This window comes from Panthera leo, chromosome B4 (genome assembly GCF_018350215.1).
Source record: "Panthera leo isolate Ple1 chromosome B4, P.leo_Ple1_pat1.1, whole genome shotgun sequence".
Taxonomy (NCBI): domain Eukaryota; kingdom Metazoa; phylum Chordata; class Mammalia; order Carnivora; family Felidae; genus Panthera; species Panthera leo.
Genome location: NC_056685.1, coordinates 25,514,716 through 25,530,757, shown reverse-complemented (window position 1 = coordinate 25,530,757; position 16,042 = coordinate 25,514,716). Strand labels below are relative to the sequence as shown.

The following is a 16,042-nucleotide window of genomic DNA, read 5'->3' as shown; positions in this document are numbered from 1 at the left end:
AATTATCTTCCAGAAGAGCCACTTTCTGAGACTTCAGATGAATTTTGTTTCGAGCATCAATTTTCAGTAAATATCTTTTCAAATGGTGCCCGGCATTTTAATAACCTAAATTCCATTAAGGACAAAGAGTTGAGCGTTTGATGATAATGTGACCAACTACAAAATACTTTAATTGGGAAGCTCAGGGTTTAAGTTGGTGAATGTAATGTCACTTCAAGATCAATTTCTCATTAAATGAAGGTAAGAGTACCGAATACAGAGCCTATTAGTGGTTTTGTTCAGGTTCATTTTACTTGGCTACTTGATGGTATTCCAGTATATTTGACAACAATGTTTATTTTCCTATAGGATCATTTTTGCTTTCCTCTTCCCTCCCTTCCCTGTCTTCCCCATCTCCTCTCTCTCTCCTGATTCATGTTTTAATATATGCTACCATCTTACAGAGCAGAGCAGTTTTCCAATATAAAATATTAGGAAAATATTGGTAGGCAGATTTCAGTTCTCCCTACCATTTTTTAATTGAAGAATAACTGACATAACAATATTGTATTAGTTTTAGGTGTACAACATCATGTTCTGATATTTATATATATTATAAAATGGTCACTGTAATTAGTCTAGTTACCATCTGTCATGATACAAAATTGCTACATTGTTATTGACTGTATTCCCCCTGTGGTCTACGACATTCCTGCATCTTATTAGTTTATAACTGGAAGATCGTACCTCTGAGTCTCCTTTATGTATTTCACCCCTTCCCTGCCATTTTCTTTCCAGCCGTATCAGTTATCTTTCCTTCAAGGGTGGTTGGTCAACAGAAGTCATTTAAAAATCTTCCTGTTAATTCGAAGGTCATTAATGCACTAAATCCTATAACGTGTACATTTTGGACTTGATACTCCTGCAATTACATGTGAAGTATTTTTCCATGAGTGAAAATTACGTATGGACAATGTGATTAGAATGACAATTTCTATTATCTATCTATTGTTTATCTTACGACAGTTTCTATTAAGCATACGTAGGCTGTCAAATGAATATTTCTGCATAGATACCAAAAGTGGTTTTTGCCTTCCTTGAAAAATCTCCTGTGGAACTGTGCTATAATGGTCTTAAATTGGTAGTCAAAAAAGATAGTATTAAATAAAAGATGAAGCGAAAACATGCACAAGCCATAATTCCTAATCCCTGTAAGTAAAATAAGTACATGAACATATTGTTAAAAATTAATGGACCCTGATTAGTAATTTGGAGTCATTGACTTGTACTGGTACAGAGGAGATTGAATTTTAGTTCTGAAAGAATAAGGAAATTAAAGACACAGTGTTCAGAAAGGTGAAGAGCTCAGAGTAAGAGATTCATAGGTAGAGAATTTTCTGAAAATGTCTTCATTTGGTCTCAGAGTACACATGAGAATTTAATATTGAACCAGAAAATGGTGAGGTTAGCAATGGAAGGCTTGTTAAACTCCTACTTGAGAGTGTTATCTTGGTTTGAGTATTAGAAATCAAAGAAGAATGTTTCTGACAAAAACCAACAACATGATTTGATATTCAAGAGTGTTTGCAATGGAATAGTTAATAAAATATTATACTGGATGGAAACTGGTATTTGCCTTGAGAGGGAGGTATGATTTTAGATGGTATTCAGCACCATTGGCTACAGCCTTATAATTGGATATTGAAACTTTGTCATGGTGAAAATATTTTAGATGAAGACTTTTAAAACTTTTTGTAATTATATAGCCATGTGGTAAAAGAATGGGTGGGAAGTCAGATTGAAAGGTGTCTTTTCAAGAAGTTATGTGTAGGAAGTGGGTAAGATTGCAGACACATGAAGTCACGATTGACAATGACAATTTCTAGTTAGCCAGTCTTGAGAAAAAATCTTCCGTCCCATTTTGACCTAACATTTAACATTGATTTCTTTGAAATCATTTATATTAACTACCATCAATTTGAATTTCACTTTTTATAGGTAATTACTGTAAGAAGTCGTTTAGTAAACTAAAATATTTGCTTGTCTTTTTTTCAAAGCAGAAGCAAGGTACAGTAGAATATGACAGGTGTCCATGAATTATAAGTTGAACCAACAGTTTTAAATATGAAAAATGTAACTCCCAGATGTTAATTTGAATACTGTTTTTAATTTTTTAGTGGTTAAGAGAAATAATTATTTGCTAGTTAAAGATGGCTGTTCCACTTAAAATACTTAGCGCACAGTAGTGAAAAGAAGCCTGAGGTGTACCTCCAAAGCAATAATGATGTTTATAAACAGACGCGGATATATACAACCAAATATATAGCCACTATGAGAAGGATCTGCGTGTGTCCTACAGATCTGCCAGCTCTTTTTTGAAAAGTTTTAAAACTTTCTCTGATTATTTATAATGTTGCCAGAGTCAGATCTTCTTTCATTCATTCTCAAATGTCCCATGCCTACTCTGTGCCAAGCCCTGTAGATAGAACTTGCAGAAGGTACATGAAGGCTAATGCAGCTGACAGGAGAAATGTTGGGTAAAAGGATGCGTAGAAATACTGTGGAACACAGAGGAGAGGGGTGATAAATCTAAATTTGGGAAGTGGGGAGGGGGCTCAAGAGAACTTTGCAGAGGAAGTGACATAGAAGTTGAGCCCTGAAGATTGGCTTCGAGGTCACCGAAAAAAGGAAAAGGAATGAGAGATGAGTCGGGGGGGATGTGAAAACCGATGTTTTAAATAAGGTGAATAGCGTATGAAATCCCATCAAGTAACTTGTCAAGTTTGAAGACACAAAATAAGTTCAGTGTGGTTGAGCAGTAGCTTGTGGCAGAGGGGAGGGGGCGGGAGTTCAGAGCTAGACAGGGGATTCTTTGAGTGGCAGGGGGCGGTGGGGGGGGGCATATATGTCCTGGTTGGCCCAGGAAGTCTGGTTTGTGCCTATGGTACCAGCATGATTATTAATAGCCTCCTTCCCATTCTTTTGTTTCCTTCTTTAGATGATAAATTAACATGGCCACCCTTACTGTGAGCATCTTAAAAAGTTTGGGTGTCATCCTAAGAGCAGTTGGAAAGCCACTGAAAGGATTTAAACAGGCAGGCGACACAGTCGCTTTCGTGTACAGGTTCTCAGAGTGGAAGGGGGTGGTAGGGTGGGAGAAGTGGAATGCTGAATGGAGGAAGGCCAGCCGCGAGCCTGAGGAAGTAATCCAGGTGAAGCACGATTATGGCCTTAGTGAAGGATGTGAGGGGATTGGCAGTGGGGGATGGGTGGAACTGGATGTAGCTTCACTACGTGGTATTGGCACAATTGGTTGATTATTGGGGGAAAAAAAAAAATATATATATATATATAATGTGTATTATATATAATGTAATACATAGTGAATTCCAACTAGATTAAAGATTTGGGTATAAAAACTTGGACCATAATCATGGGATCAAGAAGAAACCTTAATAACCTCAGGAACAGAGGGACAGATAGACACCCACACACAGGAAACGTACAAAAAAAAAAAATCCATGAATGAGGTTAGAAGAAATCGTTTATTTATGTAAATAATTCACATTGGTCTTTAATAAGGTGTGATAATTTATTACTTTGACTCTAATTTTACTTTTTACAAGGGACTTGATGAAGACTTAAAAATAGGACATTTTTTGAGACTATGTACTTGCATTTCTAATTCAAACCATGAAGAAAGTAGAAGTTCCTATTTCCATTGCTCCGTTAGTGAAGATGAGCATCATGCCGTATGTTTAGTGACTTTTTATTTTGTCCGTGAACTGTGTGACCTTTCAGGAATAGCTCCTGTCCACTGGCTGCATTAATTTTCCTTTTTTGCATGCAGAAATATTACATATATATTTTCCCATTATAAATAGAGTGCATTACTTTTTGTTTTGTGCACTTTTAACATTTTGATGTTTTGTGGACTTCTGTTTGGAGTAACAGTTATCTAACTTCTCTCTTAGAGGTGGATATTTCTGGTTGGTTTTTTTTTTTTTTTTTTTTTTTTTTTTTTGCTATTTAAACAGCACTATAATGCACATCTCTTGTATACTTCAGAATTTTATTGGGGTTATAAATTGTTGGGTTAAAACGTGTGTATATTTGAAATTTCAGTAGTGATTGCCAGTTGTCCTTAGCAATGACCTGGACAGGTCCTCTCAGCATACATTGCCGGCCTCACACGTGAGAAGGTCCTTTGCTCCATGCCCTTGCAGGCCCTGTGCAATTAATGTTCTTTTTCATTTTTGCTAATTGACCACCACTGGAATATGTCAGTACTTTTCCTGTACAGCTTGTTGCCCTGGAGTCTCCAATAGTTAGGAAATGACTTGTCATTTTGTAACAGTTGTCTCACATGAAGGCTGTCAAAGATGTAAAGATTATACCCAGTCTTGAAATCTCTGAATCAGTCAGTTGCCACATACGAACAATAAGTGGTTACAAAATACAGTCTTACTGTCCAAATCTTAAAGTAACGAAGCATCAAAGAAACAACAGATGGTGAGAACAGGGAAGTGGTGTAGTGAATAGCACAAGGCCTCAGTAGAAGCGATAGGATGTGGGAGCTTCCTGTGGTGATGGGGTGGGCAAGAGCAATAGTGGTGGCCTTTGGGGGCACTCTGAAGGGATATGGATCTCTATGGTGACCTTTTTTCCCGGGAGGCAAAGAGTCATTAATAAATAAGATCCACTCCTAGGCATTGCATGGCCACATTATAGGCAAATCCACCTCTCCAAGTCCTCATTCAGAGGCTCGTTTTTTGATAAAACAGTGAAGTGACATCATCGCTAGAGCATGGTATTATAATTTAGGGAAGTTGGGGGAAATTTGGTGGGTTTTAAAAAGGCAATAAAATAAGAAGATTTGTTGAAATTTTTAGCTTTCCAAAACATGTCCTTACCAGAAATTACTCATTGCCTGAGCATGTAGAATGGATGAGACTTCATTAAAGCATGCAAAAGGGACAAGTTAAGCTTCCTTCTGGAGGAATAAATCAGTGTTACTCATTCTTATGAGTTAGACACTTAATTCTGTGGACCTGACAGGTACTTTGAACATACAATTGACTCCAGGGGGTCCAAAGCAGTGAGAGCCTGTGTGCCTGATGGGTTAGAAGGCCTAGTGTTCAATTTCCTGCATATTCTTCTGAACAACAGGTAAACCCATCAGTTGTGATTGGGTGATTATGGCATATGGAAATACAATTTTCTTATTTAGGTGTGTTGCCTTTCAAAAGGACAATCTGTATATTGAAGAATAAAGTCACCACAGTTAACAGGAAAATAGAATACAAAGTTACTTTTAGTTCAGAATAAAAATGTTGGCTAACCAAAAATACTTGTAAAGCAAAGCTATTAAAAATTAGGAACTTAGTATTTGTAAATCTTGGAATCCAGACATGGAGATGAAAAGCTAAAGAGGGAAAAATACATAGCTGGTGTTACTAATATTGCCTATCAACCATAATAATCATTTTATTTTAGAAGATGTTTATTAGTGATCTCTATTAGTCTTAATTATGTGCAGGATAGCTACCATAGATACCCAGATAGTGGACATTTCTGATGTTCTTCATTCAACTCTTTATAAACCCATATTCCCATCTGCTGTCACTCCTATCTTCCTGTCTGAAAGACTTCCTGTACCATTTCTTGTAATGCAAGTCTTCTGGTGATACATTCCTTCAGCCTCTGTATGTGTTTAAAAACTCTTCAATATCTCTTCTTTTCTCAAAGATATTTTTGCTAGGTATAGAATTTTCGGTTGGCAGTTTCTGAGTATTTTAAAGATGTTGCTCTTGGGGCACCTGGGTGGCTTGGTCGGTTGAGCGTCCGACTTCAGCTCAGGTCATGATCTCACGGACCGTGAGTTCAAGCCCCGCGTTGGGCTCTGTGCTGACAGCTCAGAGCCTGGAGCCTGTTTCAGATTCTGTGTCTCCCTCTCTCTCTGCTCCTCCCCTGTTCATGCTCTGTCTCTCTCTGTCTCAAAAATAAATAAACGTTAAAAAAAAAAAAAAAAAAAGATGTTGCTCTTTTATCTTGTGGCTCACGTTTCTGAAGTGTGTTGTCATTATTATCTTTTTTCTCTTGGCTGATTTTAAGATTTTTTTTCTTTCTCACTGGTTTTAAGCAATACAGTGTTATTTTTTTTTTTATGCTTTTTGTGCTTAGATACAGATAGAGGCTTTTTTTTACCCCATCACATTTGGAATATTTTCTACCATATTTCTTTAGATATTTTTTTAGCACTTCTCCTTTCTTTGGAGATGCCAGTTAGGTGTATATAAGTTGTCCCATGGCTCCATAATGTTCCGTTCATAATTTTTCACTATGTCTTCTCTTTGTGTTGTTTCATTTTTGATAGTTGATAAATTGCTTTAACTACAAGTGTTAATCTCATTCACTGTACTTTTTAAAAGTACATACATTGTATCTTTTATCTCTAGAAGTTTGATTTTAATCTTTCTTGTATATTGCAAGTCTCAGTTTTCAGTCTTCCATCTAACTTTTTAAGCATTTGGGATACAGCGATAGTAATTGTTTTCCTTTCCTTGTCTGAAGTCTGTGTAATTTCAGGAATTGGTTCCATATAACTCTATCATCTGTGTAATTTTCAGGGTTTAGTTCTATAGCATTGTTTTTCTTCATTATAAGTAGTATTTCCTTCTGTTTTCATATACCTGATAACTTTTGTTAGTAATTGATTGACTCCCAGTCAGTATGAGTTTTACTTTGTTTGATGCTGAATGTTTTTATACTTTTATAGATAATATTCTTGAGGTTTTTTTTTCTGTTATATAATTAAGTTACTTGGGAACATGTTGATTCTTCAGAGTCTTGCTTTTTAAGCTTTGTTGGGTGAGATCTTAGCTGTGTTTAATTTTGGGCTATTTACCACTATTAAGACAGTATTCCTCTCTTCACTATCCTCAGTGCCCTGCATATGCCAAGCCTTTTTCCCCTGATGGAAACAGGAGTTCTTCCTGCCCTGTGTGAGCTTTGCCAGTTGTTCTCTGCAAGGCAGAGTTTTTTAAACTTGGAACTATTGACATTTGGGGGTGGAAAATTATTGGGGGAAGGGATGGCAGGAGAGGGCAGGGGACCATCCTGTGTGCTGTCAGATGTTTAGGTGCATCCCTGACCTCTGTGCACTAGATGGCAGTAGCATCCCCCACACTGAGACAACCCAAAATGTCTCCAGACATTACTAAGTGGCTACTGGGGAGTAAAATTGTTCTCTACTGATAACCACTGCTCTAATCCTTTCTGGTAGTTTTTTGGTTTTTTTTGTTGTTGTTGTTGTTGTTGTTTTGTTTTTGTTTGTTTGTTTTTTTGTATGTATGCCTTGGCTAAGGATTCAGGGGGGACCTACTGAAGATCTCCGGAGCCCTGTGTCCATCCCGCTGTCTTCTCTTTCATGCTCTTGAGACCCTGAGAGCTTTAGTCTCTCATCCTCCCAGTGTTCTCAGCTTTGTTGTCTCAACTTAGGAAGACCAGTGGGTTCTACCCAGGGCCTTCTCCCCCAACACAGCCAGCAAACTCTGGGCTTAAGAGGCTCACATTTGTTTCCTGTCTTCCGGTGATCACTATCCTTCATTGTTTGGGTCCAGTGTTTTCCAAAACCATTGTTTCATCTTTTTTTTTTTTTTTTTTGAGTTTTCCGGTTTTTTAGTTATTTTCCAGTGGAGTTCTTAATAACTTCAACTTGGCTCTCATCCTCATTCTTGAACGATGCTTTTCCTAAATACACAATTTTGGGCTGGCTGTTATTTTTTCTAAGCATTTTCCAGATATTTTAACTGGCTTCTAGTTTCCACTGTTGCCAATCAGTCATCTCTCAGTCATTTTGTTTGTGTTTCCTTTTTGATGTTCTTCAGATCTTCTCTCTTCAGTCTTTGGTGTGCTGTAGTTTCACTATGATGTATCGAATCTTGCATTTCTTTCTATTGTTCCTGCTTCCTGATGGATACATTGGGTCTCCTGACTCTTCAGACTCCATCTCTCATTACTTGTCAAAAATTTCAGCCATTGTCTCTTCAGATATTTCTTCATCTTGATGCTGTTTATACTTTTACTTTGAAACTCAGGTCAGATGCAAAAAGCACCAGCCCCCAAGGAAAAAACATTAATTAGGCTCGTTAAAATTTGGATTCCTTGTTAGTCAAAAAACCCTAACAAGAAAGGGAAAGGGAAGCTACCAAACATGAGGATACATTTGCCGCATATGTAACCAACAAAGGCTTGGGTCCAGTATGTTATAAAGAATTCTTACAAAACAATAAGAAAAAGACAGATGGAATAGAAAAATGTGTGAAGATCTTGAACAGGCATCTTACAAAAACAGATTTCATTAGTTATAAGAAAAATGGAATTCCAACCATAAGAAGATACCATTATGCATCCAGAATGGTGAGATTGAAATTACTAATGTAAAATGTTGGGGATCATTTGATACAACTAGAACTCACTTAAGCTGTTGGTAAGAGTACAGTTGGGACAAGCACTTTGAAAAACTGTCTCTTAGCTGGTAATGTTGAATATACTTAGAACCCATGACCCAGACTTTTCTTTCTCAAATATACTTGACCTTTGAACAATGCAGGGACTAGGGTCACTGACTCCCTACATGTTAGAAATTTGTGAACTTGTGTATAACTTTTGACTCCCCAGAATTTAACTACTGATAGCCAACTGTTGCTTAGAAGCCTTACCAACAGCAAAATATTTTGTGTGTTATATGTATTATATACTGTATTCTTCCAATAAACTAGAGAAAAGAAAATGTTAAGAAAACTATGAGGAAAATAAAATACATTTATAATACTGTATTTATCAAAAAATATCCACATATAAACGGACCCATGCGATTCAAACCGATGTTGTTCAAGGGCAAGCTATGCTTAACCCATATTGTGTGTGTGTGTGTGCACACACGTGCATGCATCAAAAGATAGGAAATATTAATAGTAGCACTATTTATAATAGCCAAGAACTGAAATCATTCTAAGTGTCCCCCGAAGGCATAGAAAATGTGAAATATACATACTTGGAAAAATGGACCACAGGTGAATGCACCTGGACCATTGAGAGGCTATTGCAATTCTCCAGGTAAAACACAATGACATCAATGAGCTAGATCAGGTATCCCCCAACTTTTCCTATAAAAATGGTCTCTTGCTTCCACTCAGTTTTTGTTCTTGTAACATGACGGCAGCTATAAACAATACATAAATGAATGAAGAACATGTCACAGTAACATTTCATTTACAAAAACAGATGGCATAGTTTGCCAGTGTCTGCTCTAAGAGCTGAGAGAATAGAACATGTTTTAGGATATATTTTGCAAGTAGATTTAACAGAATATAGATTGGGTGTTGAGGAGTGTAGGGTGGAGGAGAGATTTGTTTCAAGGATGATTTCTAGGCTTCTGGCTAGAGTAATTTATGGATTGTGGTGGTGGTGATAGAGAACAAGTTTGTTAAAAGTCTAAAACCCACTCTCCTAAAATAGTAGTGACATGTCAAGATTTGAGTGTTTTTCTGGTCTTTGGTCCAGAATGACAATGTGACTGTATTTTGTGGAGTTTAGCCACCATGACAGTAATGCCTAGGAAAACTTTTATTTTATTCTTTAAAAAAATTTTTTTTTAACATTTATTCATTTTTGAGAGTGAGAGAGACAGACCATGAGCAGGGGAGGGTCAGAGAGAGAGGGAAACACAGAATCCGAAGGAGGCTCCAGGCTCTGAGCTGCCAGCACAGGGCCCGACGCGGAGCTTGAACTCATGGACCGCGAGATCATGACCTGAGCCAAAGTCGGACACTTAACCAACTGAGCCACCCAGGCACCCCTATTTTATTCTTTTATACACATATTAGTTAACCTGTTACACAACAAATGAAAAGGTGAGAAAACAGGAGAAGAATGAAAGTAAATTGCATTGGTCAGTTCCTTTTGTGTTTGCTGCTAACAGTAGGAAGGGAAAAATACAGTTTTCTCAGACTCCTACTGGCTCATTGACAATGTACCTGTGGCCTCATTTTCTCCCTCCTAGCCAAAGTACTAAGCCCCCACCCCTGTCCCCAGCTGCCACCCTTATAAGGATGAACCAGAGAATATACAGGTGAGAGTACTTTTAAAAAAAAATTTTTTTTTTAACGTTTACTCATATTTGAGAGACAGAGACAGAGCATGGCGGGGAAGGGGCAGAGAGGGGGAGACACAGAATCCGAAACAGGCTCTAGGCTCTGAGCTGTCAGCACAGAGCCCGACACGGGGCTCGAACTCACAGACTGTGAGATGGTGACCTGAGCTGAAGTCGGATGCTCAACCGACTGAGCCACCCAGGAGCCCCAGGTGAGAGTACTTTGATGCTGATCTTGTCCTCCATGAGGGTTGGTAGCTAAGCAGAGCTGCTGTTGGCTGCTGTATGTACTCCCGTTCCTAAGATGCTCTTTTTCAAGTAGTTGCCTATGACCATTGTTATGTCAACACTGTAACCCCAGTTTGATTTTCTTTATAGCTTGATGTGTTTGGGATTTTATATTTGATTGATTTTTTCCCCCCAAATTCTGACTTTGATAGGCTTTGCTCTCTGTACACGATACTGTGGCTCAGAAGAATTACGATCCGGTATTACCTCCTATGCCTGATGATATCGATGATGAGGAAGATTCTGTAAAAATCATTCGTCTGGTCAAAAATAGAGAACCGCTGGTGAGTTTTGGTATATGGTTTATGCTCAGACATGAGTAGGTACCCTGATAAAACCAAATCTGATGGGGCCACACCATTTATTCCTCTCTTTAAAACATAATTTTTCTGCGTTTTTAAGCTTTAAAATAAATAGAGCATACATGTCTAAAAAACAATATTTAGAAAAATGAAAAAAAAGCCAAATAAAATGGCAGCATTCTATTGGTTAGAGCAATAATTTGTAAAATGTGATATTGACCTTTATAAAAGAAAGCATACCATGAGCCAGTCACAGCTGATTTAAGACTAAACGGTGCAACTAAAAATAATTGCTCTGGCTTTTCTAGAAAGCTGATTTATTTTAAAGTAAAGGAGAAATTAATCAAATGTCTTTTATTTCAAAATGTTAATGTAGGGGCGCCTGGGTGGCTCAGTCGGTTAAGTGTCTGACTTCGGCTCAGGTCCTCATCTCACAGTTTGTGAGTTTGAGCCCCGCGTTGGGCTCTCTGCTATCAGCGCAAATCCCACTTTGGATCCTCTGTCCCTCTCTCTCTCTGGCCCTCCCTCACTCTCTCTCAAAAATAAATAAACATAGAAAACTGTAAATGTACCTATTTATTTTAGCTCCGGAATTTATACAATGTCAAATTGCATCAAGGGGTCTGTGGTGAGCAGAATGATGTTCCCCACCATGCCCAATGATGTCATGTACTAATCTTCAGAACCCGTGAAATACTACTTTAAATAGCAGAGGGACTTGTCAAGATTTGGTAAGGATCGTGAGATGGGAAGATTATCCTGGGTTATCTGGTGGGCCCCTTGTCATCACAAAGGTTTTTACTGAAGTGGGAAGGGCAGCACATCAGAGTTACAAAAAGGAGACGTGATGATAAAAGCAAAGGTTGGTGTGATGTTGCCATGAGCCACGGAATGCCAGAAGTTTCTGGAAACTGGAAAAGGGGAGGATCAGATTCTCTCCTAGATCCTCCAGGGGGAACACAGCCTTGCTGACACCTTGACTTTAGCTCCAAGACCCTCATTTTGGCCCTCCTGTCTCCAGAACTGTAAGGTAACAAATCTGTGTCACAAAATTTGTGTGGCACATTTGTCATGGCAGCAGTAGGATAGTAGTACAGAGTGTCTCCATATTTTGCTGAAACTGCATTCAGAAGAAAAATAAATTCCACTGTCTAGCAGTTGATTTTAAATGTGTTGGGGCCCATTTTTTTCCTAATTGAGACACTTTGGTATTCTTAAAGCAAATAGCAGGGGATAATGCAATCCTTGCTGGGCACTGTGTGAAGTACTTTACATATGTTACATTTATCCTCATAGTTGGTATCTCTTTTTCTATTTTTATAGACTAGGAAACGGGTACGCAAAGAAGTGAAGGAACTTACTTATTACAGCTAATGAGTGGTAGAATGGAGGTCCAGGCCCTTTACCTGCAAATACTAGTTTTTTTCTTCTACACCATATTGTGTCTGTCTACTTTTCCCTTATAGGTTTTTTTCATGTTCTTGTTTTGTTTAAGGGCAACTTTGGTACATTAATAACTGCACTGGATACTCCTACCCAGAAAAAACACACAGATAGATTTGATGTAATACAAAGGAATTTATTGAGACCCTGATGCCCACCCATGGATGTCCTCGGGCTCCCTGTATTCCTGGTTAAGATTATTTAATGTAGATTATAAGTTTGTGCCTTTAATATGTGGTTTATAACTCTGTAATGTCTCTTGGTATTTATTAAATAGAAGGTGATATACTTAGCAAGGATAGATGGCATGCATTTTGGATGTAGAAAGATCTTTCTCAGGGTCTATCACCACACAGTGACTAATTCTTGGTGGCTTCTGTGCATCCCTTGATAAACACGTTTTTTTATTTTGTTTTGACAACTTCGGGCACTTGGATAACCGAAAGGCTGACCATCTTGAGGAGTTCAGGAATTCATTACGAATAATTTCTTTGATCAGTTGTAGTTTTCCCAGGGGCAGTAGCTTTTGGTGTGTTGGCTTCGTGGGCTAACATTTAAAACACCACCAGCAATGTTTATGTCCTGAGCCTCTCTTGATCAAAGAACATCTTCAAAATGTTTGTCAAAGCAATTAGGCATGCACTGCATTGAGATTTTTTAAGTTTTAACTGGACCTGCTGCAAATTAGTTTCAATTTAAAAAGCAGTCGCGAATGAAGTATAGAAAATAACCTCCAGTTGTGTTATCATCCTTTGTTACTGAGTATATCACATGCTTTATAGCTAGTAAGCATGTCACAGCTTAAATAATTAGATCTAACTTTGACATCATCATCCTTTGTTAGCTCTCTTTTGTCCAAGTTTATATAATATAGAATATTTAAAAGGAGAATCTGAACTGGGGTAAATGGCAAGTTAGAGTTGATCAGACCAGGCAAATTTTTACATACACAGTGCAAGAGAAGAGAGGGAGTACAAAATACCCACAACATTGTTACTTAGGTGAGGAGAAGTACCATGTGTTCAGGTAGCAAGAATAGAAGGAAATGCATGGGAGTGAAAATTTCAAGTTTCCTTATGATTATTTGGAGCCTGTGGGGCTTGGCAGGTGCTAGGAAGAGGCTAGAGATTTAGGAACGGGAACCAGGTAAATTTAAAAATTGGTTGAATTGTTAATTTGTTTAAAAATTATTTCTCTTAAGCATGAGGATGTTTTCCGGATTTGTAACATTTGTATATGCAGGGGCTATCTTCAGCATTTCTTGAAATTGTTCAGTTCCTTATTCATGTACCATGGTTTAATTTGATAACTTTATAATATACTTGAAAGCAAGTTTCCTTTCTACTTCCTCTCAAATGTGGGGTGTTTAAAAATTTTAATGCTGTTTCATTTGGATCCATAATTTTTATTCTGCTCTTTGCCTATTTTACATGAATTAAAAGTTGTCATATTCATTTCTCCATTATTTAAAAGTAAATTAATAAAAGTTTTTTTCCCCAAACATATGCAGTTAACTTCTCTAAACTAGGTTTATGTTTTATATTATTTTTATGTTTAAGGCAATCTAAAGCAATTTCAAGTACTTTGAAGTTATTTTACTTTAAAAAATTACTGTAGTCACTTGTCCTTTGTCTTCCTTCTGAGCCACAATTGTGTGTTTCTTGTTCAAGGAACTGTATTTAAAAAAAATAAAAATAAAAAGCTTCATATAGACAACAACATCTACATGGGACGAAGAAATTCCCAAATTATTTGTTAGGATTTCTGAGAAGAGTATTAAGATTTCAGATGTCATTTCAACCTTGGAATATGAAATCAAGTGAGGAGAATTACTTATCTTGAACTTTATTTCATCCAAATGATAATTAGTGTATTATTTTTAGTTTGACAGTTATAAAGGTAAAGTAGGATTCTTGGGTGAATACATTTAAGGTTTAAAAAATGTACTACTCAGAAAAGTAGGAAATGGTTATTTTCAACAAACTTGTCATTTTACATTTGTCAAATGTCACTTGTCATTTTGGAGAGGTTCTTGGAAAAGCCACAACTACTAAAGGGGTAGAAGGTGGGGGAGAAGCGGAAGCCGAGAGAAGATTGAATCTAAGGCATCCTTAGGAGAATGAATCCAAGTGGTAAGAGTCAGAAATAGTTAAGACGCGAGAAGCAATGCTGAAGTAAAATTCTAGTGATTGGATCGTCAGGAAATTTTTGGCAAATGATTCAAGAGTAAAGGCTATAAGATTTAACAATGAAGGGGCTAGTTTATCCATATGATTTAAGAGTTTACTTTTGTCTGTTAGATTGAGGTATAATGTGGTGAAATAAACACCAGGCTTGGATTAGAGGACCTAAGTGGGAGGTAGTCTGGTGTCCCTTCTTTGCTCTATATCCTTGCAGGACCAAGTCAGTTAATCTCGCAGGCTGAGGCTTCTTGTTTGAAAATCAGGAGATCTGCCTCTTCTAGAGTGTTTTGAATGTCAAATAGCATGTAATGTACTTGAAATGCTTTGTATGCTTTATGCATTATGCAAGCACTATATAAATGTTGTATAGAATGATACGTAGATGATGGTTGTTGGAGAGGACCGTTTCCGGGGAAAAGAGGCAGTGAGCACAGATCATGTAGGTGTTTGCAATGGAAAGGTGAGATGGTGATAGTTTAAGGGGAGGGATGGATAAATGAATTGAGAGAAGGAGAGAAAAACAATGGTCAGGATGCAGGGAGCAGAGCTATCCTCCCTCCCCATGAATTTGGAACAATTTGTATCTGTTTTATGCAGAAATAATTAATAATAAATATTATTTTTTAGGCGCCCTTTAAGAAAGTGACCTTCACTTAGTGAGTGAGTGGATTATGATCTTATTTTTCAGTTTCTTGTATGGGTTGTCCTTCTTGCTTCTTTTAGAACAGTGCTGCTCCAACTTTGGTATCCTAAGAATTACCTGAGGTGCTTACTTAAAACGCAAACTTCACCACCTCTACCCCCAGAGAGTCTGCATCAGTAGGTTTCAGGTGGGACCTGGGAATCTAGATTTTTTAACTGTCTCAGATGTTCTTGATGCAAATGTTTGGTAGATGATGCTTGAAACCACTTTGATTTCAAAGGTTCAACCTGGCGTCAACAGCACTACCTGCTTAAGGAGGTCTTAGAATATTGGCAGTGTTGTAGGACATGCATTTTTTATGGAGACATCATGATAGCATGGGCTCATCAGGTCCTCTTTTATAAACCATTTTACAGCAGTAGCAAGACAAATGTAACCAGAATTTTAACTTCTCAATCTATCCCGAAGTTCTCTGTACTCTATTTTTTGGGTCAAAATCACATAGAATAAATTCAAAATAATTATATAAGAAAATATGTAAGTACTAAAACACTAGATACAACTTTATTTTCCTTGTGCTATCTGTGCCATAGGACTGTAGACTTTTGTACAAAATGGCATGTAACATGTTCTATTTTATTGAGTTTTGATCTTCTTTTCACGCAAGTACGTTCCATTAAGAATACCTCAAAGAATTGTGGTAATAGGAGTTTGGAAAGAAAGATGGAAGCAGAAATCTTCAAGAATGAAGGGATCAAAACGAAGGTTGAGTCAAGGGCTAGCATCATGTAGAAAGTGGGAGATCATTTCTCAGGGTCCATAGTTCACCCTCCGGGGATAGGTAGAATCAGCAGGTAGCAGGCACCCCTGTTTAAAGGTTTGTATCTGTAACACAGTAACCCTTCAGTGTGGCAGTGCTTATTCTTTACACATTCTAGAAGTGATTTCATCCAGCCCCTGGCTTTAAAAGTCATCTGTGTGTCAGTGACTCCCAAGTCGATTTTTTTTCCAGATCTTTTTTTCTGAGCTTTAAATTTGTATGTCCATC

The 16,042-nt window shown here is 37.5% G+C and overlaps 1 protein-coding gene across 5 annotated transcripts in view; it reads left to right on the top strand.

Annotated features, from left to right (window-relative positions):
• Nucleotides 1-16,042, top strand: part of MPP7 (membrane palmitoylated protein 7) — a 279,215-nt gene that overhangs the window by 161,129 nt on the left and 102,044 nt on the right. For all 5 annotated transcript variants that reach the window (XM_042945204.1, XM_042945203.1, XM_042945206.1 and 2 more), the window contains exon 6: nt 10,576-10,707. In XM_042945204.1, coding sequence (XP_042801138.1) covers nt 10,576-10,707 — 132 coding nt within the window. The remainder of the gene's footprint in view (nt 1-10,575; nt 10,708-16,042) is intronic.